The sequence below is a fragment of the Lonchura striata genome, chromosome 16 (genome assembly GCF_046129695.1).
Source record: "Lonchura striata isolate bLonStr1 chromosome 16, bLonStr1.mat, whole genome shotgun sequence".
Lineage (NCBI taxonomy): Eukaryota > Metazoa > Chordata > Aves > Passeriformes > Estrildidae > Lonchura > Lonchura striata.
The window spans coordinates 1,714,352-1,740,843 of NC_134618.1; the positions used below are offsets into that span (position 1 = coordinate 1,714,352).

Here is a 26,492-nt window from a genome sequence, read left to right on the forward strand (position 1 = left end):
TTTACTAATGTGAGCCCTGGAAAGCTCTGAAGACAGTCACTGTGCAACACCTCTGGGCATCCTGTTTCCTTGCCTGCCTACCATCAAAGTGAAGTTTTTCTATGGATAAAGCAGAACCTTTCTCAGTTCAGCTTTTGCTTGTTTCTCCCACCTCCCATCACCATTGTGTAAAGGGCTTGCTACATCTTCTCTACTGCAGGCAGTGGTAGGCAGCAGGATTCCTCCCACTCTGAAGCCTTTTCTGAACAAGCCCAGACATCACCCTTTCTCCACCACCTGATCCTCCTGGTAAACCTCAGCTGAACTTGCTCTGGTTAATCTATCTCTCCTATATATTGGGTGTTCAAAACTAGTGACAATATTCTAAGCATGGTCTCACAGCAGGTAGATGCTACTACTCGACAGAGTTGAGCATGTTAACAATAATTTTGTTCAATATCCTGGCCATGCTCCTGTTAAAAACAACTCATGATATCATTGGTAATCTTTGGATCCACACCTTTGGATCCACCCTGCATCATGCTCAGCTCGTGTCTATCGGCATATACAGGTATGGCAGAGCTGCTTCCCAGACAGCCAGTCCCCAGCTGTGGGGTTATTCCTTAATCCCTTCCTAGGGCAGGACTTTGCATGTTCCTTACTAAGCTACATAATGTTCCTGTAACATTATGTAATTAATGAGTAATTAATGAGTAATTAATGTATTCTTCCCGTCTGTCCCTCTGAAAAGGAGCACTGTCCTTAAGTGTGTCACAGCTTTAAAAACTGCTGGGCTTCATTCTACTCCTTCAGAAGAGCTCAAAACAAAGGGATACCTCTGCCAACAGAGACAACTAATTCAGCAGCACAGAACCATGTCCTTCTTCTTCCTTCTGGACCTATTTGCTTTTTCCTACCAGGCTTCCAACTGGATTGTAGCTGCATCACTATTAATCTTGCTCTTATCTTTAGCATTTTCAGTTCTTGCTCTACAAAGCAAGACACACACAACAGAATGATAGAATCTTTCTCTGTCAGAACAAAGGTGTATCCAACAGGTGAATATGACCTCCCTGAGCAAAAAGAACCTGGTTGAAGGCACTCACAGCAGCTTCTCACACCAGCTCTGGTGTCGGGTAATTACCCTCAGATAATTTTGCCCTTTCTGTTATGACTGTAATTCTCATCTACTGAGCTAAAGTGCAGGTGTCAAAGCACCTCTGCGTTTGAAGTATCTCAGGAAGGTCTGAGGGACAGTACCCAGTAACTGTAACTTCCAGCACTGCAAGAGGAAGCCGACTCCGAGTGTAATTTGCTGACATACCTCTGCCACATCTGCCAGGGACCGCGACACAAAGGAGTCCCGTGAGTTTCCATCCAGCAGGCTGGGTCCCAGTAAGGAGGTGCCACTGGTGTTCCCAGCTGGAGTTGGTAACATTTTTCGTCCCTTCTCTGGGGAGATGAAACTTGCTGCAGAGAAAAAGCACATCAGTAAGTCACTTCACTAGGTGTTCTTAACTGGGAGGATAAAAAAGAAGGGCAAGGAAATTCAAAATGGAGGACAGATATCCATTTCTTCCATTTTTAAAAATTATGTGTTGCCAGCATCACCACTCTGCTAAGAGTAAGGAGACTTATTATACTGGACCCATGAATTATGAATTAAAAAAACTTCTCAAAAACTAAATCTCAACTAAGCCCAGTGATTCACCTCATGTCTTTGAGATAGTAGTTATGAAGCACACAACAAAGTCTGTTTTTACACCAGCAGAGCCAAAGACATTTGTTCATTTTCGTACAAACAGTCCAGATGTCTCACCCTAACTGATGGGTCAGGCTCCCAACAGACTACAAGGAACTGCCAAGGCATTACTTGTCCCAAGCTACAGGCCCCAATATAGCAACAGGATCTTTCCAGGAACAGACTTGTAAAGAGAGAAAATGTACTCAAAGCAACACTGTGGAAATGAAAGCAAGAAGTATTCGGAATAATTCTACAAATGTCCTACTGGGTTTACAATTTTTCAAAGGATTCACTTCTGATAAACAATGTTGGGGTTTTTTGTTAACAGGAAAACAGTTTTTGGTTGCACTTCTCTGCATCTGGACACTTACAGAACAAGCTGCTGAGGGAGGAGTCTGTGGAGTCATTGGGGTACCACTGGGGATCATGGGTAGGAGACGCAATCCAGCTCTGCTGAGGACTACTGGATGGGGACGGAAGACTTTTGGAGCTGTCACTGCCATTCAGCTTTGCAGGAGAGAGAGAAACACCTTCACCTGTAAACCGATGTTGAGGATCACAAATTCAGTCAATATGGTAAAGTTATAGGACACTGCAACAGTTTTTGTTTAGAAAGGAAAAAGCCCCCAAACAACAACAACCCACCTGCCCTATATTTGCTAGAAAATAAAGATCAGGCACAGAATTTTATTTGCAACAGGTATTTGGAAACAAACAAACACACAAAACACCCAAACCCACAAAAAACTCATAACCCAAGAACTGCTTCCTGGAAAAGTTTCTGCTGCTATGTAAGATGTCAGGGATTTTTTAAAAGTTGATAGGCAGACTTCAGCTAGTCTTCGACTTACTGTATTGGCCAGAGCTAATGGCTATTTCAATGATGGAATCACTGATCTGAGAGGTAGGTTCGCCTTGGGAAAGCACATCTTCAGGTGGTCCAGGCAGAGAAATATCCAAGAGAGCAGAAACATTGGGAGGAGAGAGCCGAGTACTGGAAGCTTCTGATGAGGGAAGTGGAGGGGTGGACAGACCATTCTGGAGAGAAGTCTTGGCCAGTTCTGGCAGAGAAAGGACTGATGTACCCTGTTATAAGAAATGGAATTAAGTGTTCATAAATTTATTAAGAACTCAGAAAACTAAAAAGCAACATTTTGTCTCTTGAGTATCAGATTTAAACCAGACTTCTAAGGGAAAAAAATCCAATAGATAATATGCCTAAATTAGAGGAATATACTATTTATATAATAAATATGTATTATTTTAATGAAAAGTACCTGTAAGCATAAACAAATATGCTTCAGCCCATATCCTGCCAAATAATCTGAAAAAATATGAGTTTGTAACATTCCAAAGAATTTTTAAAACAGCCTACATAACAGAACAAGCGTAGTCTTAAAATTAACATAATTTTGATATATCTACAAGATAGTTCCCAATAGATTTGTATTAATTTGTCTTTGTATAGGCAAAACCCCTTTAACTTCTGGAAGAGCATACACATATTTTAAACTGGTAACTCACGTTTATTCACTTTTTACAGCCAGATTTCCCAAAATTCAACTGATCTTTTAGGAGTCTCATTACCAATACCACATTTCAGAACTGTAACTTTTTTTTTTTTTGATGTAGTGTATACACAACTGTCCTGAGAGTAAGTACCAGAACCCAAGGCCCATTACCATAAATGCCTCATAGGTTCATGTCCTAACATCTGTCCCATGAAAAATCTTAATCTCCTTTACACCTTCCAATCAAACTATTTCTTTTCACATGCAGGCATCACAGGGAGTGTGGAAAGTGCTTCCACTGAAGAAAAGAAGAGCCTATATTATGAGGCCTAAAAATCCAGCACCAGGTCCTGGATCCCACCAGAAAAAGAGCCTGGGGACAGGATGACAATATCCTGCTGAGCCTCATCAAGAGCCATCATAGTTACTCTTTAAGTATCTGTCTATGTCTTACTGGATCCTTCACAATGAACAGTAAATCTCTGGAAAGGATGCTGACATTACAATCACACTTTTAGTCCTAATAATCCTGCTTTAGCTACAGTGAGGCAGCAGGACTGCAAACTCCTGAAATGTCTCCTTGTGATGTCTAAAATACACACATAAATATAGCAGAGCGATTATAAACTCCTCCACTCTATTAAGAGATATGTAAAGCTTGTTTGTCCCTCACAGGTCAGGGACTGTCAGTGTCACTTTAATTTTAGGGAATGGCACACAACACATATTTAAGCAGCTTTCCTAAATTTCTTTAAAACTCTTCAGATGCTTGGGATTTAATTTCCACCAGACAGTACCAGTGGTGCACAATTACCTGGGAGTATGGAGTTTTAACTAGCAATACCAGTGGTGTTTTCACAGAACATTACCCATTCCTCCTGCACACTGTACCTGGAAGCCATCCTGCTCGGGCTGGGTCGGCAGGCTGATGTATGGCACCCGGCACCCTGGGCCTGAGCCCTGCAAGCACAACAGAAATCACGTGAGTGACCAGCTGGGGAGGGAAGACATAAAGGCCTATCACCATTTATCTGTGCTCTTCATACATCCCATGTCTTTTGAAATTATCCATCAACTCCCTAAGAACATGACATGGACTAACATGTGTCTGGGTCTCAATGAAAGAAACAGCAAGGAGAAATTAGTTTCCATTCCAAATACAATCCCAAAAAGTCCATGTTTTGCCCCAGATTCCCTGCTGAATTTCTGAAATGCCATCATTTCTTTTCAAGCCAGATTTCTGGATGGCCAAGTTCAATGCTCTACCAGCTCTAAACTATTTCACAGGATGGAAATTCATTCAATAAGATGATGCTTTGATCCCTCAACCCCAACTACACAGTACACAACACAGACTGGGTCTGCCATGAACAGCAGCGCCTAACAGCAAGCCCCAGGAGAAAGCTCACTGAGGAGTCATAATAATACAGCTTTTTTATACAATGAAAGAACAAGACAGTTAAGCACTTGAAAGAAGCTTGTTGAAGAGCCTCTGACCTCCACAGTGGTGATGGAGCCTCCGTTCTGATGTGCTGCTGCTTGCTCCTGCCCTGTCACTACCGTGGTCACTGCATCCGGTGACAATGGAGACACACCTGGCAAACCATCTGCATCCAGGACAGGCATGGGACTACCAGGGATAATGCCAGCACTTTTAGCTGCCAAGTCAATAGCACCTAGGGTGAAACAAAAGACCAAAAAACATATTACAAGCTTCTTTTTCACTTTGTTATGATTCTCTAAAAGATGATTTTTTTAAACTTACCCAGAGTCAAAAGTCAGCCTATGTAAAAAAGCAGCAATGGTAATGATCTGATAATCTGGGTCAGCTGCCTCTCTGCACCAAGGGTAACACTGCTTTTAGCTAAAATATTTAACTTTTCTGCCCTGTTCCAACCTCTTACTAGGTATATCAAAATAACTGAGAAACATCCCAGTTCTCTTCCCATTCTTTTTTTTTCTTTTTTGTCCTCCAAATTGGTAAGTATTTCATTATGCAGTTTCCAGAAATTTCCTATGGGTTACTAGAGGAGGTCTAGAAACAATACAGACTTATTTTTTTATCTTGCCTCTGACAGCCATGCAGAATCTGTGTAAAAATTTTAAGTTGTTGTAAGGGTCAACCTCAACCAGACCTTTTAAAATCCACTTCAAACATCTGAATGTCTTCTTATCTCAAAAGAATCCTCTAGGTAAAACATAGCAGTCACTGTTTTCACCTGATTAATTGTTCTAATTATGGAACCCACTCTCTACTGCGAGACAGGACCTGACTGGAGGACACCAGCATGGCTTTTATTGCAGAATTCAGAATGACTTACTAGACAGATGGTTGGTGGCCTGTGTTGGAAGAACTTTGGGCACAATTGGACGAGAAACAGCAGCTTTAGTCAGTGAGGACTGGACTGGCCGAAATGAACCTCTCCCTGGGGGGGAAGCATTAATACCTTTCATGCAATTGAAATCTAACACCTTTAAAGCAGAACACAACACAATTCAATGGAAGCAAATAAATTCCAAACAGCAGCCAAGGTGCACGAATGCAAGTAGTGGAAATGATGGAATAGAGCTACAATAGTGATGTGAGCTAATCAGTGTTTTGACACTGACATGCAACAGCAAGTGCTGCTGTGCTACTGGAGCTGCTCTCATACTGTCAGTGAAGACAACCCTTCAGGTCTCATGCTGGTTTTCATAGGGGATCACATGTACTACCACTGTATTCAAGAGTGTACCAGCAGAAAAGAACATATGGGCAGTGGATTGCTTCTGCTGTATAAAATTTAGACAGAATGCCAGGTACTGGGCAAAGTCCAATAAAAAATCTAGACAAATTATTATACCCTACACAACAAAAATTCCTATCTAAGTATTTTATTCCAAATTTCATCTCCCTGTTGAGAACTCCTTGCTCTTCTGTGATTTCAGTCTTGGGAAATGGAAGAAAAAAATTTATCAAAAGCATGACTTGCTTCACAATGATCCAGCAGAGCAATTCCATCATCCTGCAGGCTGGTGACAATGTCATTTTGAAAGAGTATTTTCTTCTTTTTAGAAATTATTTCTTTATACAGTGTTAAGGGACACTTTTCAGTTTGTGTAAATGGTAGACTCACCTGTAATGGATGAGTTGGACAAGATAGAAAAGGAACAGACATGCTGGGATGGATTTCCAGATGGTCTGGGGAGCAGTGTTCTCTATGTGAGAGAAACAATAAACCAGAACAGATTTAAACACAGACAGTTGTATAAGTTGCAGGAGTTCATGAGACCTTCCAGAATAGCAGAGTATTTCCGTGGCACTACTATACTGCACCAGACACAGCAATGTGATCGGTGTGCCCTTGAGAAAAAAGCTACAGAAAGGAACAATGTGTTTTCTCTGTGAATTATTAAAATAAAGTATTTCCACAGGGAAAATTCTCAGAGAAATTCTGATTAGAACTATAATCCTCTCTGATTATACTTGCAGTGATTTTCACATCTCTCTCAGAATTACAGCAGTGATCTTAAGCATGGTACCTAGTCTGTATACAAACTGATCTACCCTTAAAATTCAGCAAGGGTAGATGAGTGAGACAGCTCTGTGTACTTAGGAGCTCTTAGAACAGATGGAATTGCCCAGATCTGAAGATCTCAAGATCAAAAATAGTCCAGGAGTGATTTCTGTATCCCCTACTCATACAAAACAGAATAGAAAAAATGGTATAGTGACACCTGTGAACTTCGTTTTCCCCAGTAGGTTGCTATTATTTAGGTTTCAGATTTCTTTTTTCTGACCTGTCTCTGGTGTCCCAGTCACATGTGCCTTTTCCCAGGGCTGTTAGAGCAGTCTGAAGGAGAGTAATTAATACCTGTCTGTCACCAAAGCACCACAACAATAGGCCATTCCTTCCATACATCTTTTTCCACAACAACAGGCCATTCCTTCCATACATCTTTTTACAAGCCCCATTTTTTCCCAGGAATCATTGTTCCTTCGAAGTGTTTTATGGCCATGTGTTTATGGTAAAGTGTTTATGGTTCACTACAGAGGCTTATATCCACCACAGTTTAACATCCACTACTGAGCAGGAAGCAGGAAAAAGATATAACAGAAGATTTTGCTGTTAAGAGGGCTGCCAGCTCCCAACACTGCCAGCACAGCACAGGACAGGACAGGGACAACACAGCCTATGCTTCAGTGCCAGAAGGCCCAGGTAGCAGAACCTGCTTCCAGGTTTCAGAAGCCTCTTCCAGAGGCTTTTGGTTTCTCCAAACTACCTTAGGCACTGGACTTCTGTTGTTTATATTCTTCATAGAGAATGTAACATGGCTAGTTACACAAGAGACTGAAATGTTTGTTCCTTCATAATTACATCTTTATATCTCCAGTGGATGCATGAGGGAAATTCAGGTTTTTTTTTCTTCTATGCAAATTACTACAGCCTTACTGATACTCAGGGAGCAAAACAGGCATTTGCACATTGCTCTGACCTGTACTACCAGTGGCTTCCGCAAGTGCCTGTTCCGTAATTTCCTGGGCTTTGGAAGGAAGAAGTCCGACTGCATCTGGACAACAACAGGAAATTAATTACAATTATTTTAAGCATCCAGACACAGAATAAATTACATCCCACAAATTCTTATTTTCAATAAAGACGAGTTAACAGTTAACTAAAATACTATGTTTTGTTTCAGATAGCACAATATCCTTCCTGCTAGAGTCAGAATTTTCCACCAAGAATGTATTTTTTCTTCTTTTTTATGGAGATGAAGCTTTGTCCCAAAAAAGCCATTTCATTACCAACTAGTTTGGCTTCCTACAAAATTCTTACTGAGATTGTATACATAAAAATTAGAATTTGACTTATATACAGCAATGAGGATGTGTTAAAATTAGCTACACATCAGAAGGGGATAGGTTTTTGCTAAATCTGGCACAAATATTTGCTGGAGCAACTTAATTAGACAGCAAGTAAGTGTAATCAGGCTGTGTGATGGTATTCAGAGTTGAATTACCTGAATTACCTGAACAGGTAATGTCAGTTCAAAGCACAGTTACATAGTCAAAATCTCACTCATCTCATTTAATACAATGTTAAACTTAAGCATGATAAGAAGCACTGCTTCACAAGGCAGCCCATACTTTCTGAGGAATTCAGAATGCCTGTGATACCTCCTGGAAGCTGGCTCATGCACACCATGCTGCATTTTCTATTCAGTCATCTCACTTACACTGATGGTGTCCAGGTGCTGCCGGAAGGTCAGCTCTGCTTCCTTGTTGGGTAGGAACAGTTTCCCATGGCGGCTGTTGGGAGGCAAAGTTGTAGGGACTGCAAACAGTCCACTGTCAGCCTCAGTGCTCCCAGAACTTGAAGGACTAGCCACCAAGAGAGGTCTAGGGAGGTTTCTCAAACCTGTAAGATTTTAACAGCAATTTAAATGAAATAAAGTGAAAACAAAAAGGAAATAACTCTTTAGTAACTGAAGGATCATAGCGAGCTGGGACTTCAGGATTTAGGCTTTGTCAGCAGCTGTTTCTAAAATCAGGAATTTCTCCATATTTCAGTTGTCCCACCTGCAAACTGACAGTATGTATCTGCTATGAATACCACTAATATTCACTTGCTTTGCAATTCTTGGAAGTATGGGATTAAATGTAATTTTACACTACTTAAGAAACTAGAATTGAAGCCCTGTTTTCAGCTGCACATACACTGTGATAATCAGTTTATCTGTTCATCTTGTAGGCATACCTGAGGGCCTATCTCAGTAAACAAACTATATCTACCATTTCTTATGTGGGGAAAGATAATACAAACACAGAGCCATTTTACAGTGTTTATGATTTATTTACACTCCCCACCCCTTCTTTCCCTATAGTAATTTGAAGTGCAACCCAAATAAAATCAATCTGGTGATGGAATGGAGATCAATTTACCAAAATACCTTCCCAAAGATGGACTTCAAAATACATTTGGCATAGTGAAATAATGGTAACTTGTCTGAGTAAAACTTCCCCATTTATGTTTAAGTTTAAAAAATTTGCTAGGATTTCCATCTGCATGCAGCCAGCTTGGATGAAAGCCAGCATCATTAGCCTGTCACTCTGAGCCAAGATCCACAGAGGTGCTTTAACAGCACCAGTTAACCGAGTTAACCTGCTCCAGGCTGTGAAAAGGATTGCCTAAGAATCACAGCTGGTCCCAGTAACCCCAACACCATCACAAACTTTCCTGAAGTCATAAACCTTTGGTGGAAAATGCAATTTTGGGCTGAAACACAGAACCAAAATTCTTGGTGTGCGTGGTTGGGGCTCACAGGTTACAGCCGCCATACCGCCTATTAAAGAAAAGGCAATTCATAATCATTCTCTATCGCACAATCATAGAATCACGAAACTGGTTTGGGTTGGAAGGGACATTGAAGCTCATCTCATTCCGCCCCTTGCCATGGGCAGGGACCCCTTTCACTATCTCAGGTTGCTCCAAGCCCCATCTAACCTGGCCTTGAACACTGCCAGGCACCCAGGGGCAGACACAACTTCTCTGGGCAATTGTGCCAGGGCCTCACCACCCTCACAGGGAAGAATTTCTTCCTAATATTTAATTTAAACCTATAGTGGCAGGATGGCACAGAAAAATTTCAGTAAGTATCTATCAACAGATTTTACACTGGGCATCTACTTGCCTGTTTTGTAAGCTGATATTGTCTTGAGATCTCACGCCCTGTGCCAGTCAGCATGTACTGGTTTAGGCTGGGAAGGGGTTAATTTTCTCTAGTGGCAGTTTTGAATTTGCGTTGCAAACAGTGCTCACAACTCAGGGATGCTTTAGTTACTCCTGAGCAGGACTTACACTGGTCAAGACCTTTGCTGCTCCTCACCCCACACTGCCAGTGAGGGGGCTGGGGATGCATGAGGAACTGGGAGGGGACACAGCCAAGACAGCTGATCCCAGCTGACCACAGTGATATTCCACACCATGGGGGGGTCAGGCATAGCATAAGGAGCTGGGGGAAGAAGAAGAAGGAAGGGGGTGGACATTCAGAGGGAGGGTGTTTGTCTTTCCAAGTTACTGTTACATACGATGCAGCCATGCTGTCTTGGGGATGGTTGAACATCTGCCTGCCCAGGGGAAGCAGGGAACAAATTCCTTGCTCTACTTTGTATTAATGGTGTTTACTTCCCCTAATAAACTGGTTTTTTTTCAAACCATGAGTTCTCTCAGTTTTACTCTTTCAGTTCTCCCCCATTCCACCAGAGGGGTGTAACTGAGTAGATGTATGGGGCTGAGTTGCTAGCTGGGATTAAACCATGATACAGCTCCCAAAAAAACCCCAAGCATCTTCTCTAAGAGTGACTAACGGGAGTTACTCTGGATTGTGAACTGCATATACTGATGTGCATTGTTATTCAAGATTCAAAGCAGCACTGGACTTAGGACAATTCTAAAGCAAATTAGCACACACCAATGTTCTCAGACAGTGGAGCTCCTAAGAGTAAGAGCACTTCTCCTTCCAGTGTTCCATCTCTGGGAAATTCTCATCATGGTGTGAGTTATTAATAAGTTGATTTCATCAAGTGGATTTTTAGGAATACTCACCTGAGGAGCTGGAAGCAGCACCAGGAGAAAAAGTCTTGTTGCGAAGGGCAGACTGATTCCGTGCACAGCCTGGACTCCTGGTATTGATGGCAATCACCTTTCCGGGGGGAGTCAGGGACTGCTCCTCCTGAGCAGGCTTTATAGGTGATGTGGCAATGGAGCTCATCTCAGGCATCTGAAAATGCACATTAAATGAATATTTTGTGCTGGTACAACAAATGTATTGGGAAACTCACTGTACTCAGGAAGACTTAAAATTAAGATTTGACATACTACAATACCTTAAAGCACTCTAAGCAATATCTCCTAGTGGGTGTGAGGGGTAGCTGAAATTACCTTCTTGCCCATTTAGCATTGCTGGATGTCACCCATTCAATATATTAATTTATGTTACAATCGGGTTAACACTTGACAAGCTTCATGCAATGTACTGTATCACCACAGGATAGAAAGAAAGAGAAGAAAAATTGTGTTGGTTTTAACTCAGTGCAAAGCTATTTTTTGTAACTCCACACAGAGGGCTGCTCTGGTGAAAAATACATCTGGACAAAAACATTTTAATTCTCTCTTAATTCTAATCAAGTAGAGTTTTGAATTTTTTCCCTTCCCTTGTCTTTCACACTGTAATACAGCACTAACGAGACACATGCCCTTCAATAATTTTAAAGGCCTATCCAGTTGTTTCATTAAGTTCTTTAAACTGTTTTCTGGAAAACCCTCCCTTTTTAAGGAATCTATATGCAGTCACAGGCTTAAAATTACACCCTCTGCTCAACTACAACGGCACTTCACAGTTTGTTTTATGCTGATGATTTTGATTTAAAGGATGAACCACAGCACAGCTGGCTGCTTTGGCCATTACAGATTATCTGGAGAAAACAGCAGGCATGCACACAATCAATCCTTCCTCTTAAAATATCCTGTGGCAAAAATATCATAGTTCCTGTCATTATTTTAAGAAATGCAACTTTCAAGACATCTACAGTGCTTTCAGTGAGGCAGTAAATATCTTCCTGGTCTTTGCACTATCAGTGCCACAATGTTCATGCTTCAAGGAGAGTATGTTTTTCCGAAAAACAGTGAGAATAAAGTGGTATTTGAAAAATGAATGATTGTGTTCCTTTTTTTTGCTGGAATGTACAATATGGTACATATCCTTAAAGAGCTCCTTTATTGTTCAGTAGTACTATGCTACTGTAAGACAGCCGAGAGTGTGAAAGTGACAGAAAAACACGTGCAAATCCTAACTGCTGGTTTCTCCTCCTCTTCAATTCCTTTTCCTGCAAGTCTCAGGGATGTCCTTCTTTATAGTTTGTGATTGTTTCATCATATCATGCCTAGCTATCACCTGTGTCACCAGAAGTAAAAGTAGATGCTAAAGAGGAGACTGTATTCCAGATCTGTGAGATGTCAGATGTTTAAATTTTGCAGTTTAAACAAAGTCTATATCTGGAGCTGCATCTGAACAAAGACGGGTTTAAATTGATAAAATCCTGCATTCCATGTCTGCAGAATGATAATCAAAAGGAACTTTGAAGGAGGTTAAATCACCAACAAACAAGGATTAAAGAACTGTGTGTTTGGGAACAGTGATGCATTTGCATCCTGGGTGGAACTGAATCTTTAGTTCATCATATCTACCACAGGCATTTAAGCAGATCTGCTGAACTCTGTGTCTTTTTAAAAGATGTTTTACTGAGTTTCAGTTGCCTGCACTAGGTGGAATTGGCTACCCAGGTATCACTGGGGCAAATCTTAAATACAAGTTTACAAAGCACAAGAAGGAAAGCAAATTCAATTCCCTAAGGTCTGTCTAAGGACTGGGACTGTTGAACAGCTATCTTAGAGTCTGGGAACTTTTACCCAAATCAACTGTGACAGGCACAGTTCTGTTGACTCTACTATTCTGAAGAAATACATTCTTTTCACTCTCACACTGTGTAATTTGAACTGCATAAACACTGAAAATCAATGCAGTTTTCATGTGCAATATTAACCTCATCCAGGCTCCATTTCCCACAAAAGGCTGGCTTAGATGATCTTCCAAGGCGCCTTCCAACCTGGGCTGTTCTAAGGTTCTGTGAATCTGAGAGATAACAGAAGGCACCTCACCTCATAACTGATCTTTTGAGTAGTCACTGGATGTCACAAATGTAGTCACTAGTCACAAATGTTCACTGGAACACAAATTAAACTCACAGCAAAACAGAAGCTAAAAGGCAGTGTAAAAAGCATAGTGAAGCAAAGTCCACTCTGTAGCCAGCTGTCTTGTGTTGTGGTTTTTGTATAATTTAAACACAGGAATCTCCAAAGCTCTTGACATGGCTAGTTACTGATTTATTGTGAATGCACAACTCGGCAATTATTCCCCAAATGAAACTAGAGTTTAGTATCTGGAGCATGAACAAGAGCTACTTACTGGTTTGGGATTGACTTCAGTAGAGATGAGTCTCAGAAGGCAATTCAAGAGTCTCTGCTTGTGAAAGGTAGGACATGCAGGGACAGTACTGGACTCAGATGCATGCTCTCTAGCATGCTGGGTTTCTGGCTCCAAGACAGCCAACCAGTCATATTCCAGCTGCAGCTTGTTTGGTTTGCCCATCATGAGGTAGACTTCAGCCAGCGTAAGGCTCTCAGAGGTTCGCAGACTCCATCCTTCTTCTCTAACTTGTTGGGAGAGTCGACTTGGGTCATCCTTGAGAGACTTTGTACTGGATTGTCCCTGAGGTGGAGGTGGAAACAAGGAGCCCAGCTTCTCTTGAGAATCCTCCATTACTGTATCCATGATATCCTTGGTACAAGCATCAAGTTGCTGGCCCTGGCTGTGGCTGGCCTGAGTTTCACATCTGCTGCTGCCAGGGGAAGCCACACCACCTCTCAGCAGCTGGGAATAAGAGTCAGAGGTCTCTGCACTCCTCCTGCTTGGAAAAATCACTGGAGAAGCATTACCAATTGCTGAAGCAGAGTCTTTCCCATGCAGTTTGTCTGTGCAAGTACAATTCTCTGGGACGATTAGGTCCTGGCAGGACTTCATGTACCGTGGGAATGGATCGAGCAGAGAGAGCTCCTCCACATCAGGGATCTTGCTGCAAGCACACTCTGTGCTGCACGAGGGTAGCAATCCTGCCTGGTCACTAGCCAGGGCCTCCCTGCCCTCCATGCAGGGGGCCAATGAGCTCAGCTTTTCCTGGGGCCCTCCTGGATCCTGAAGTCCAGAAGGTGATTTCTGAAGGGAATTAGTGATGCCAAGATTTGAGGCTGCTCCTTCCACCAGGACAGGCTCTGGGGCACCATCTTCAGTGCTTGCAGAAACTTCAGCTGTAGGCTGCAAGGTTCGGCTGGGCTCTGTAGTGCTCTCTCCCCTTCCCACACCCTTACCTTCCATCCCCCGCAGGTATTTCAGCTGTCCCCTTGCTGTCCCCTGACCACTCTGTATGCCAAGGATTTGGGCAGGGGGGAGTAAGTGAGAATCTTTTGTGTTCTGTTTGCATTTGCCCGTTTCCTGCCAATGCACAGTACAGAAGGCCTTGGAGTGGACCACTCTGGCTACCCCAGGCAGTGGAGTGAGGGTACAGTTCTCCCCTGGAAAGAGATGGAGCATCACTTTCTCCTCCGAGAAGCTGCCTCTTGTTTCTGCATCTCTGGAGTCTTGAGGTTGCTGTTCTTCAAGTGTTTTACGCTAAAAAAAGATGTGTCAAAGAATGTAACAGTCGCCTTCCCCTTCCAAAAAAGTACCTGGGAGCCTACTTTGCAAGTTAAAAAAAAAAAAAAAGAAAACCTAGCTGATCAAGGACATGTTCTCTATTCAGCACAGATTGTAGTGAAGACAAGTATAATCAGAAATTAGGTCCTTTGTGGTGATAAAGACTGCAGTGAAGACCTGCTACAAGCCCAAATATCCATTCCAAACAAAATTACCTCTCCGTTTCACACACCACTGTAATTGTAAAAAAGAAAAATCCCAATCAACAAACCCCAAAAAAGCAAAGCACAACCTCTAACACTGCACAGCAAAGCAGCCTCTCATGAGTGCAACAAACTCCACCTTACACAGTCTGACATCCTTCAGAGTTTCAAGTGCTATGCCACTGCTTCTTCCAGGCTCACAAATTAAACAGAAAAGCCTGAATGAAAGGTCAAAGAAGAGGATAAAACCGACAAGTGGGAAAGACTATGTTCAGAACAGAACAGCTGCTAACTCACAAATCCTTCTATTGCATGGATCAAAGTTCAGAGGCACGGGCACCCTGAATGCTGTATGGCTCAGACAGTGCAGATACATTGCAGGTTCCAGCACCTACCTGGACAAGGTGAAAATGCACCAAGTGCAAAGATCTGTCCTTAATCTCTCTACTGAAACCAGAAACAGAATTGCCAGTTATTATCCAGGCTGTACTTGGGTCACCCACTGATAATGAACCAGACTAAGATCACCCTTTGAGGAAATTAAATAAAGGCAGGAATGTAATTTTTTCTTAACTAGCTTTTATGGGATGATAACAGAGAAGAGTTGCGATAAAAACAGAACACCATGGGATGTCCCACAAAAGCCTCCACTAGTGATGCTGAGACTTTATCTATATTTTTACTAAGCAGAGACTCATACATTAATGAAGTAGATTCACTTTTCTGATGCAAAACTGAACTTGGAATAGGAAGGGAATTTCTCCCAGGACACAGCACATGGAACAGACTGAGTAGGAAAAGGATACAACCCGCACTTCATGTAGAGCCCACTTCTGCTTCAGGAATTCAAGGAGGCTGGAGACCTTCCGATGTAACTCCACGATCATCCTGTATGCACAAGAAGCAAAGCAAGGGAACAGAGAACAGCTGTCAGCAGGAGCTCCAAGTCCTATCCTTGATGCTAGAAGGGGAATTAAGGAATAAACTGGCATTCTATAATGCCAGCACAAAGAATACTCCCAAGTGCTAAGAAAAAAATCTACAACAAAACCAAAAACATGTTATCCCACAACTTTAAAATTTAGATTAACTCACAACTGTGATAACTCATACATTCTAAAACCCTGTCAGATAAACCTGACTGCCATGACTCAAGAAACTATTTTTTTTCCAGATGGAAGAAGATAGGAAAAGATGGCAGCACTTAGCTGAACTGCAAAAGTGCAGTTCAAGTGCAGGCAAGGCATGAAGCTAGTATATAAAGAAAGAGAAAAAGGGGCACAAAAGACAAACATTCACTTTTTGAAAGCATTTTACTAAATAAACCTAATGCAGAGAAGAGAATGGATATTTTTATCATGATCTTTAGTCACTACACTGAACTGCTGCATTTGAAACAACACTCAATTGAGGTCTCGTGTTTGCTGTCCCAAGTTCTGGACTAGACGTAAGTACCAGGATGAACAGCCACTGATGACACTGAACACCTGCACCAGCAATGTTTCGCAAGGGAGAAACTACAAACACTTTCCATGCTACTTTAATCATTGGGTGCAAGTGAAATATTCAGAGCCTTGGCGCAGGCACCTCTGACCACTGTGTATATTTCCTTCTCTCTGTTTATGGTACATACAATACAAATTTTAGTAAAACTAAGGCTACTATCTCCATTTTACTTAGCCTCTGCTCTGACATTAACATGGCACAAACTACACTCATCTCCAAAGCTAGTAGCTCCTTCATTACTCAAATTAAAAGATATAAAGAACAATGGTAATCTAATTTTCCCACGTGATAAGTCATGTTTACAAACCATGCACTGATTGGACAAAGGCTTCAGACTAAGTACACTTAGGCCAACTGCATTATCAAAGATGAACTGCTCAACTGGCAAAGAGAACCCTGAAGAAAGAGGAAGGGGCTAGGATGCTGCTCATCTATTTCCCTATTCTGAGCACCACAATCAGCTCTCCATTACCTAAGCCGTGGGTTCTGGGCAAGACTCTGTACTCGAGCCCATGCATGGTTATTCCGTGGCTGCAACTCCACAGGGACCTTGAGGGGAAGTCGTACTGGTTTTTGGTCCTCTTCATCACTTACACCTGAATGGAGAAGAAGCACAAAGAGTCAAAGCAAGGACAGCTCAGTCACAACACTGTATGCTCAGTTACACAATACAAAATATCAGACCTACGTCATCAGCACCTACAGACAACTCGGGCAGGTCAGCTTCACCAGTGGAGCCTGCTTCCTTAATTTACCTTCTGTTTCAATATGTTCTTATCCTTGGACACTGTAGTGGTACTGGGGATTCCAGCTGAGCAAGCAGTGTCAAAAATCAGATGTCTGGAAACTTTGAGCAAGTACAGTATTTCTAACCTTTGAACAGCCTAATTCTACTTACTTCAGAATGAGGAAGAAAATAAAAAATCCAAAATGAAAACATACATAGCTGAATAGGAGAAGGTAAAACATTTGAAAATGTTCAGTGCTAAATACAATACTACTGCTCATTCACTAGCATCTTCACATACAGTGAAAGCAGCAGTAAACTGGTCTGGTGTGAGTATTTTCTTTCCAAGTTAGCTGGTAAGAAAACTAGGTGAATCCTGAAGTTACTGGGGTTATATGAGCAAAGAGGCCAAGACAGAATACTGTGTCCAGGACAAACATGCAATAGCCCAAATTTCCCTGCCTGTGATGGACACACTAGAACAAGCCTTCTCACTTTCTATGTTTCCAGCCATCTTCTAGAACACCCTCACGTTCCAGCATCTTTTACTCACCATCTGGATCACAGAGTTTCTTCAAAGCCCTGCACATGGGAGCTTTGATACGCAGGTTTCTGCCTTTGTAACGAACAGTTGTAGCCCTGGATATATGGAAAGGGAAGTACTTAGAGGAACCAGTAACAACAGTATGTGAATACAGACCTATCCATCTTAGGCCCTGTCCTCTTCACCATCTTCATATATGACTTGGACACAGGACTGGAAGAGATACTAAGCAAGTTTGCAGATGATAAAAAATTGGGAGAAGCTGTGGACTCCCTTGAAGGCAGGGAGGCCCTGCAGAGAGAACTCAGCAAATTAGAGGACTGGGCAATCACCAACCATGTGAAGTTCAACAAGGGAAAGTGCCAGATTGTGCACCTGGGATGGGGCAACCTTCGATGTATGGATAGACTGGGGAATGAGATGCTGGAAAGCAGTGTTGCAGAAAGGACCTGGGGATCCTGGTCAAAGGCCAGTTGGAGCTGAGTCACCAGTGCCTTCCAGCCAAGAGGGAAGTCCTTGTTCTTGTTCTGGGAGCACCAGGTCCAGCATTGCCAGCTGGGCCAGGGAGGGGATTGTCCCATTCTGCTTTGCACTGGAGTGGCCTCACCTTGAGTATTGTGTGCAGTTTTGGTCACTACCATATAGTAAAGATAATAAACTATTAGATAATGTCCAAAGGAAGGCAATGAAAATGGTGAAGGGGGAAGCCATATGAGGATTGGCTGAGGGCACTTGGTCTGTTCAGCCTGGAGAAAAGGAGACTGAGGGGAGACCTTGCAGCTACTACTTCCTCATGAGGAGAAGAGAAGGGGCAGACAGCAATTTCTTCTCTGTGCTGGTTACCAGTGACAAGAGCCATGGAAATGGCCTAAAGCTGTGCCAGGGCAGATGTAGGCTGGATATGTAGGATGGAGAAAAAGCTTCTTCCCCCAGAGAGCTCTCCAGGGCAGTGGTCACAGCACCAACCCTGACAGAAATCAAGAAGCATTAATACAATGCTCTCAGGCACAGTGTGACTCCTGGGGATGGTGCTGTGCAGGGCTGGAAGTTGACCTTGATGATCCCTGGATCCCTGTACCTTCCAACTCAGCTTATTCTGTGATCAGGGACACAGAGCAAAACACCACCATAGCTACAGGAATGAATACAGAAATGTAAGGGTCTGCAGTGCAAGTTCACAGAGCATTCAGTCTTTCCTATCACCTTTTCACTGTGGAAGAGCTACTCTTGTGATTCTCCTCTTCCAGACTTTCATGAAATACTTGGTTATCCACTCAGGGAGGGAGTTCTGTTTTATAAGTGGACCAAGATCATGTTACTTGGGTTCAATAGTGCCCTCACAGACAGCTGCTTCATAAAAGACGAGTGGTTTTGATTTAGTCTTCCCTTTATACTCATGACTCTTAATTATAGGACGAAAGAGTCTGAAGTCTTTGCAGTCTTTCATTTGGAAATATGATCACCATATCTGGCGCAGACATGAGGTCTAAGAGCTTGTGCAAAATCTGAACAAAGTAACTTTTTACAGTATGATTTCACTGGTTCAGTTTCAATATCACTAGCAGTTTCAAAGATCCTTAGAAGTCAGAGGTAATTTTTGTTTTCACACTGTGAAACTACTTGATTTCTTCACTCCATCAGTCCTGTTTTCTTTGTAGGGACATAAAAGGCAGACATTGAGCTCAATCAAATTACCAATGGCAGTATTACTCTCTAATACTCGAAGCATTAAGGATCAGCTGGCATAGAAGCATCAGGATTGAACACAAGTCCTTTCAGTAAAACAAAATAAATTATAAAGAATATTCCTATGCTGTAAGTAAAACACCATCAAGCAGGAAGAGCAGCTGTCTACAGTGCTAAGAGGAAAACTTGCAAAAGGGCAGCAGAACTGAGGGCAGACCTGAGAAGATAGAGCTGATGGGATGAGCAACTCAAAAGTTTGTTACTGAACTGTGAACTTCTACAGATTTGGAATATCCCTGGGCTGGAAGGGCGTATTTCTTTTCAATTTAATTATTGGAAACAAGAATTGTTTGAACACAGTTGGTCCCACCAAGTCCAACAGTGTAAAGTCTCTGTCAGTGTCTTCCAGTGTAAATACTCTTAGAGAGGGACACAGAAACCCTTGCAGATATCTAATCAATAAGTTAAGGCAAGGATGAAAGTTGAAACGTCCTCCTGGGCACCTCAGCCTTAGCATGAGACTCCATATCCTCTTGTATTTATCCTTATATTAAAGTGTAGATATGAGTTTATCAGAAAATCAGCATTTTGTACAATGATCTTCTTCCCTATTTGTAATCTGTTTTAATACAACAAATTATTTTCAGTACTTGTGCAAGCTGAGACTCTCCTCCTTGATTTTAGCTAATGCAATTCTTTACTATCACACGTCCCCTTGAAGCATGTGAGTGAAGAGTCAGAAATAGCATTATTATTACCATCATCACCATAATTATTATCTTGACAGTTATAACAGTACAAGTAAGAAGGGGTTTGGCGAGAGAAACATTTTTTATATTAACTGATATGACTATATAAACCAATCAAGTTTTGTGGAAATTGTTTCATCACATGAGTGGAAAGTTATTGAAACAAGAGTCTGGCTACTCAGAAGGCTCAGAAGGTTTGCTCTGCCTAAAACAGCTGAACTAACTGATCTAAGAAAAAGAAGAAAGAAGTGCTGTTGTTCATTCTTCGTATTTCCTATTTCTGTTCAAGAGCCCAGCTACTTGGTCATAAAGCATTTATTGTTGAGTCAGGCTTCCTGGTAGTTGCTTGTGCTCCATTTGTCTGCCACCTGTGCAGGTGGACCTTGGGCTGCAGGTATCCACCACCTGTTACCATGGAACAGCTTATAAATGAACATGGATCAGCATCACAGACTCACGACTCTCTATCTATGCTTCAAAGGGCAGAGAAATGAGAAAAAAAACAACCAACCCAACCAAAACCTAAGATAAAAGCCAGAAAAGAAGTGTGAAAAATATAAGTATATTATGGAAAATATATTGTTTGAAAAAAAAAGCCAAAACAAAACAATGAAACACTAAGAGGAAAACCACATTGGAGAAAACCAAACTGCAAACCTGATACCTATATGGAGAAGCAGGAACTACTGCCTTCCCTGAGCACGAGGGGAAATGGCACAGTTCAGAAGTCAGCAAGAAAAGTACACCATTCACTAAATGAAGAAACACAGAGCACACACAAACGTGAAAAACCATTAAAGACTTCCCATGCAAGTTTTCACCCTGCCACTACAAAACTCTTCCACAACAGCAATCAATGTTATTTTCATGCTTCCATCGCACATGTTTTTGAATATCCCAGCTCACTACATTCATGTGTTCTGCTTCCCCTAACTCCCTTCTCCATTAAGTATGCTTAGCTTCAAGCAATCTAGGACAGAGTCTAAAGAATAACTTTTTATCAAACTAATATAAAAGCAGATATATTTAGACTATAATTTTCTAATTGAAATCTGTAGCTGGGATGCTGGAAGAACACTATTTCCACAAATTTAGGGAAAGCACAGTAGAACAGTCAGTCTACAACAGAACTACTTTAAGCTTCAAAATCCCTATTTTCTTCTGCTACCTAGATTCTGGATGTCTCCAAATGCAGAAAAGGGTAAGTCTTAAAAAAAGTCACTCTACTGACTATGCATTCAGAATTACCAGTCTGACTTGATACTAAGAGCATAACCTGCCTACTTAAAATGGTTTGGTTTATACATTATTTTTTTCAGTTGTTATCTTATGATCAAGATTAAAATCTTAAAAAGAGTTACAGATTTCCCCTCAGCATGCCAAAGAGTTTTCCCAAGCAACTGGGAGACAGTAAAGAATCACTCCTATCCCACATTCAGAATCTGAACCAGACAGAACAACTAATGCCTGTTAATGGCTTCTTTCTTTCTTAACTTGTGTTATAAAGAGCCTCTCAGGTCGAGGGGTAAAACCACATACACTACAAGACACTGAAGAGTGCTCTGCTTAACTGGTCCACTGTTACAATACTTCTTTAATTAGGTGTTTCTTGTGCTTTGTTTTTTGTTTGTTTTTTTTTAACTTACCCAAAATTTCTGCATATTTACAAAGACATAGAGAAAATATTTGTATTCATTCATATATAGTTTTCATTAAATGTAAAGAGTGTTGCAAAACCTAAGTCAAATAAAATTGCTTCCCTCCTAAAATTGAAAAAAAACAACAGACCTTCAGTTTAAGTTTATTTAAATTAGTTACTGAGCAGTTCTGCTATACCACTATAAACCTTTTTTTTTTTTTTTTTATACATCCTAATCAATGACCTAGTAAATGTGTCGTGAAATTAAAATGCCGTAATAAAAATCTTAGCACAAAGGACTGGACAGAGAGTGATCCTGTCTTTCAGCAGCTAAAGTAGGCCAGTGCTGCCCTGAGTACACTGAACTACTCAGAACAGTTACAGAAGATGACAGAATAATTCTTAGCTCCCCTTTGCATTTATAAAGATGTAAACTGTGATCTATTTTCTGCAAGATTCTCTATTTATTCAACAACCCCTGTACCACTGGCTGTTGACTAGCCTCATTTGCCTGTTACTGACATTCTGAAGACAAGTACAGAGATGTACAACAGAGAATAACCTTAACTCCAACAGCCAAACAGGGATGTGTCACACACAGACTTTGCCAGTACTTACCAGAGTCAGTTGACTGGAGCTGTCAGGCACTCCTTAGTATCCATGTCCTGGATTATAAACTCTAGGAAGCTAGGAAGCTTTTAAGTATGATTTTCTTGTGAGTCCCTGACAGGGTCATTTGTTTTTCAATGCTCCATGAAATTAGTAGAGAAACCACAGATGCAAAACAAGCACTGAATTAGAGCATGTAACTCCAGGGTCAGGAGTCATGCTGCAAATAAATTGCCAGGTAGCTCCTCACAACCTTTCTTGGCTTTTCTTACCAATTAAATGAAGAGAATGCTTACCTACTTAAGGAACAGATCATCAGAATAATGCATGTTCCCCATTTTTAATCACTTTGGTTTCACTTTCTTTCACAGCTTTCCTCAGTGACAAGCCTTACAAAGTGCATTGCATTCAGAAGAGGAGTGTCACACTTGAAAGAAATGTATCAGGAACTGGAGAAAACACTGATTATAAATAGGGAAGAGGCCCACAGAATTGTACTATCACTGAACAAGATGGGAAGTTGAACCAACCAAGGTTTATGCAATGTGTTTCCTTCTGGGAGCTATGAGGCTGCCCTGCACGTGCAGGTGATGCAGACATCCACACGGTAATGAGACACAGTTTGCTCTTCTTCAACTGATGAGGTTCACCACCAAATGGGGTAAAGGATGCAGGAGAAAAACAGAAGCAAAAATGGGTCTCCCAGATGTAGACAAAAAGCCTATGCAAAAGCAACTACTTCTGAACTGGTTAATGTTATGTACACTCTAATTTTGGCATAGAAGATTAGTATTAATACTTTCAAATGTAAGACTCCTGTTCCCAAAATGGCTTGTTACAAGATTGGCTTTCATGAAGTAAACACCTAGACTTCACAGAAATCACTAGCCCTCATTTAACAATTAATCAGAAGAACTAAGGCCTGAATCATGCAAAGTGGTATACTGATACTACAGCTCACTAAACGTCATTAGGCTCATTTGTTATGCTTTAGTATGTTTGGATAACCCAATATAAGAAAGGTGCTCTAGTATAGCACAGTGTGACTAAACCAACTGCTGAAACTCTGAAACATAGAGATATTCCAGAAACTACAGATGAAGGCTCGTCCCAGGTCCACTTTAACTGGTAACTCAAATTTAAAAAAGTAATTTGCTTTAAGAATAATGCCATTAAACATACAGCTCATATTTTCCTAATTTTACAAAACCCAAACCACATGGGAATTTCTCTTCTAATTTAAAACCTTGCAGTTAACAGAAGAATGAACAAGTGATTCAAGTGATTGAAGACCATCAACACAAGCACACTGTACAAACAGCATCTCCCAGGAGAGAAAAGGTTGTTCAACTCCTAAGAAACTGAATTAGAAACTCCATTTGAGAACACATGAAAGGCACAATGCCAAGTATCCATATTTTGCAAGGTAAAGTCCAAAGACTGCAGCTGCTGAGGGGGCAAACTCCTGCTCCTGTCTACAGTCAAGTTTACTTCATCAATAACTTGTCTGCTACAGTGAACACCCTAAAAGCAAGAATGTAAAAGGTAAAAGCAGACCTGTAAGAGACAGAAAATAACGATTTTTCAAATCACTTTTAAAGATGGGGTTAAGGACACATCACTGCCTCCTAAGTAATTACATGCCTTGTCTTTTGAAAGAGATTTCACTTTAAAACACATAAATTCTAAAAGCTGAACTACTTTGGAAAACTTTATGCACAAATACATCAGGTATGCCCTCATTTATAATAATACACAACTTCTAACCCCTTCTGCATTCTAGGAGTACATCAAATCATAGACTGCATCCCCAAATCCCACAATATGCTTTAGAAGTGAAAGAGAACATTTGCTCTTTATGTCAAGGAGATGCAAAAGCCACTGGAGGGCTGAGGCCTCCAAGGTCCTGAAGGGTCATTTCAGGCCTGAAAGTCAAGACTTGTGAGCCCTGCTGAGGTAGCATGGTTTGGAGATGAACCCTCACTGCAAGAAGGACATTTAAGGGGCTGGAATGTGTGCAGAGATGGGAATGGAGCTGGGGAAGGATCTGGAGCACAAGTCTGATAAGGAGCAGTTGAGGGAGCTGAGAAAGGGGCTCAGCCTGGAGAAAACAAGGCTCAGGGGGGACTTTCTGGCTCTCCACAACTCCCTGACAAGAGTGTGCAGCCAGTTGGGGGTTGGGCTCAGCTCCAAGGGAACAAGGATCAGGACAAGAGGAAACAGCTTCAAGATGTGCCAGGGGAGGTTTAGATGGATACTGGGAAAATTTCTGCACTGAAAGTGTGGTCAGGCAGTGGAACAGGCTGCCTAGGGCAGTGGTGGAATGACCATCCCTGAAGAAATTTAAAAGACCTATGGATATGGCACTTGGGGACAGGAGTTAGTGGTGGCAGGGCTGAGGTAATGGTTGGACTTGATGATCTTGGATTCCAACCTAAATAATTTTGTGATTTCCCTGAGTGAATCCACAAGTAAGTGGATTCACAGGGAAAGTGAGTGTAGCTTCTGTAAAGAATTCTCATTTAATTATTTTATTAAACTTAACCCATCATTTCTTATTATTAACAATTAATGGCTTCATGGAAAAGGGGAGAAATATCCTAATACAAAACAAACTAAGAATGGAAAACATCAAACTTCAGCTCTTGAAAATTAAAAAATGTCCCAAACTTTGGATCAATACAACATCCAGCTGAGCAACACAGTTTTATGAGTTTCAGGAGTAAGTTCTTACTTACCCAGCTTGAATGAGCTCATTGAGTTTAGCTGCATTCTTGTCATCCATACCTTTTCAGTAAATGAGATAACAGAGTGAATTAGGATTTACACATTTAAACTCATGGCCTTCTCTGTGTCCTGTTGGGTTTTCAAAACTATTACATTTTATTCTCACATAGGATTAACATACATAAATGCACTGTAACATAGCTCTTCTGGAAAGTTTGTATTTTCATAACATGCAAGCTTCACATGATCTTTGCCACAAAAATTACTTTCTACACATGGATTAAATAGCCCTAGTTTAGGTACTACACCCACCTTTGAACATTGGGCTTTAATCTGACACCAGGTTATTAAAAAGCAAAGCTTCTTCCTGCTCAATCTCTGTTACTAAGGCAGCAAGGCAGAATGAAACAGCACCCTAGTGCTTAACACAACAAAAGAGTAAATAAAAATAATAAAGTGCACATGTAACCCTCACTGTTTTGTATGCATTATAGAGCATGTTTTTAAACAGACATTTTGGTAACTTGATTTATATGACAGTTAGGCCCAGATCTATTAACTGAACAATTAACCTTCCTCTGGCAATGCTAAAAGTATTTCTGGAGTGCTTTTGTGTCTCAATAGCTCACAGTAAGTCTTCACCATTTCTGTGACTGTGAATACCACAAGAGTTAAAAAAAGGGGGTGGGGGGAAGGAAGAAATTGCTTTCCATAGCTACAGAGTAGACCTGTCATAAATGGGTGTACAGTCTTGCATCTTGAGTACATTTGGTCTTGGAGACAAGAATGTTCTAAGTGACAGCAAGTAAAATATGTAACCAAGTCCCAAAGTACTAAAAAGACAGAAGCACAGAGGCTGCAGGCATTGCCATGGTGACTATGTGAAATCTTACTCCCAGTCATAGCAGGAAGGGTCTGCTTGTAAAACAGATGTGGGTACATGAAAGAAACACTAACACTGATCTCTGCTGACAGTGCAATGTGCCTTGCTTCTGCACCTGCTTTGTCATCAAACAGCTCAAAATTGCTTCTCCAAGTTGAGCACTGCTTCTCCAGTTAACACACTGGAGATCTTTAAACAAACCGAATAAAGTCAGTATGAACATTCACAACAGTGAATTCTCATTCATTACCTGCTATGACAGCAATCCCAGGTAAGGGAATAACATAGCAAAAAACCTTTCCCAAAATCCCACAACCCTTTTAGGAATTGCACATGTTCACTTATGAAGACTTTAGTGTCATTTCACCTTACAACTAGTATGACTTCACAAAGAAGTGAAGGTATTTTGCTGGTTTTCTATGTCTCACGAATTAAACAAAGCAGGTAGAAGATGCACTATTATGTAACACTGACTGTGCAAAAAGCCTGGGGACAAATGAAAAACTACATGGATAAAGTGTATGCACATGGACTGGCACATACAGGGCATGTTTATCTGCCCATTCTTCAAGGCAGACAAGTCACAGTTCTCTCTGGTCTGGAAGCCATGAAAACCATAGGAACTATGTCGTGGGACTCATCCCCTCAGTGTGGACAGTAGGGTAAGATAGGGATCCTCTATTCTACTCAAGTGAG

General features: G+C 41.3%; 1 protein-coding gene across 3 annotated transcripts in view; it reads right to left on the reverse strand.

The window, feature by feature from the left end:
• CRAMP1 (cramped chromatin regulator 1) overlaps positions 1-26,492 on the reverse strand; it is a 49,305-nt gene that overhangs the window by 5,207 nt on the left and 17,606 nt on the right. For all 3 annotated transcript variants that reach the window (XM_021529626.1, XM_021529625.3, XM_021529624.3), the window contains exons 6-20: positions 24,925-24,973; positions 17,513-17,598; positions 16,705-16,828; positions 15,533-15,614; positions 13,240-14,499; positions 10,821-10,995; positions 8,452-8,633; positions 7,711-7,785; positions 6,351-6,432; positions 5,556-5,660; positions 4,732-4,910; positions 4,126-4,194; positions 2,575-2,809; positions 2,095-2,259; positions 1,304-1,449 (exon numbers count right to left, since the gene is read on the reverse strand). In XM_021529626.1, the coding sequence (XP_021385301.1) occupies positions 1,304-1,449; positions 2,095-2,259; positions 2,575-2,809; positions 4,126-4,194; positions 4,732-4,910; positions 5,556-5,660; positions 6,351-6,432; positions 7,711-7,785; positions 8,452-8,633; positions 10,821-10,995; positions 13,240-14,499; positions 15,533-15,614; positions 16,705-16,828; positions 17,513-17,598; positions 24,925-24,973 (3,014 nt within the window). The remainder of the gene's footprint in view (positions 1-1,303; positions 1,450-2,094; positions 2,260-2,574; positions 2,810-4,125; positions 4,195-4,731; positions 4,911-5,555; positions 5,661-6,350; positions 6,433-7,710; positions 7,786-8,451; positions 8,634-10,820; positions 10,996-13,239; positions 14,500-15,532; positions 15,615-16,704; positions 16,829-17,512; positions 17,599-24,924; positions 24,974-26,492) is intronic.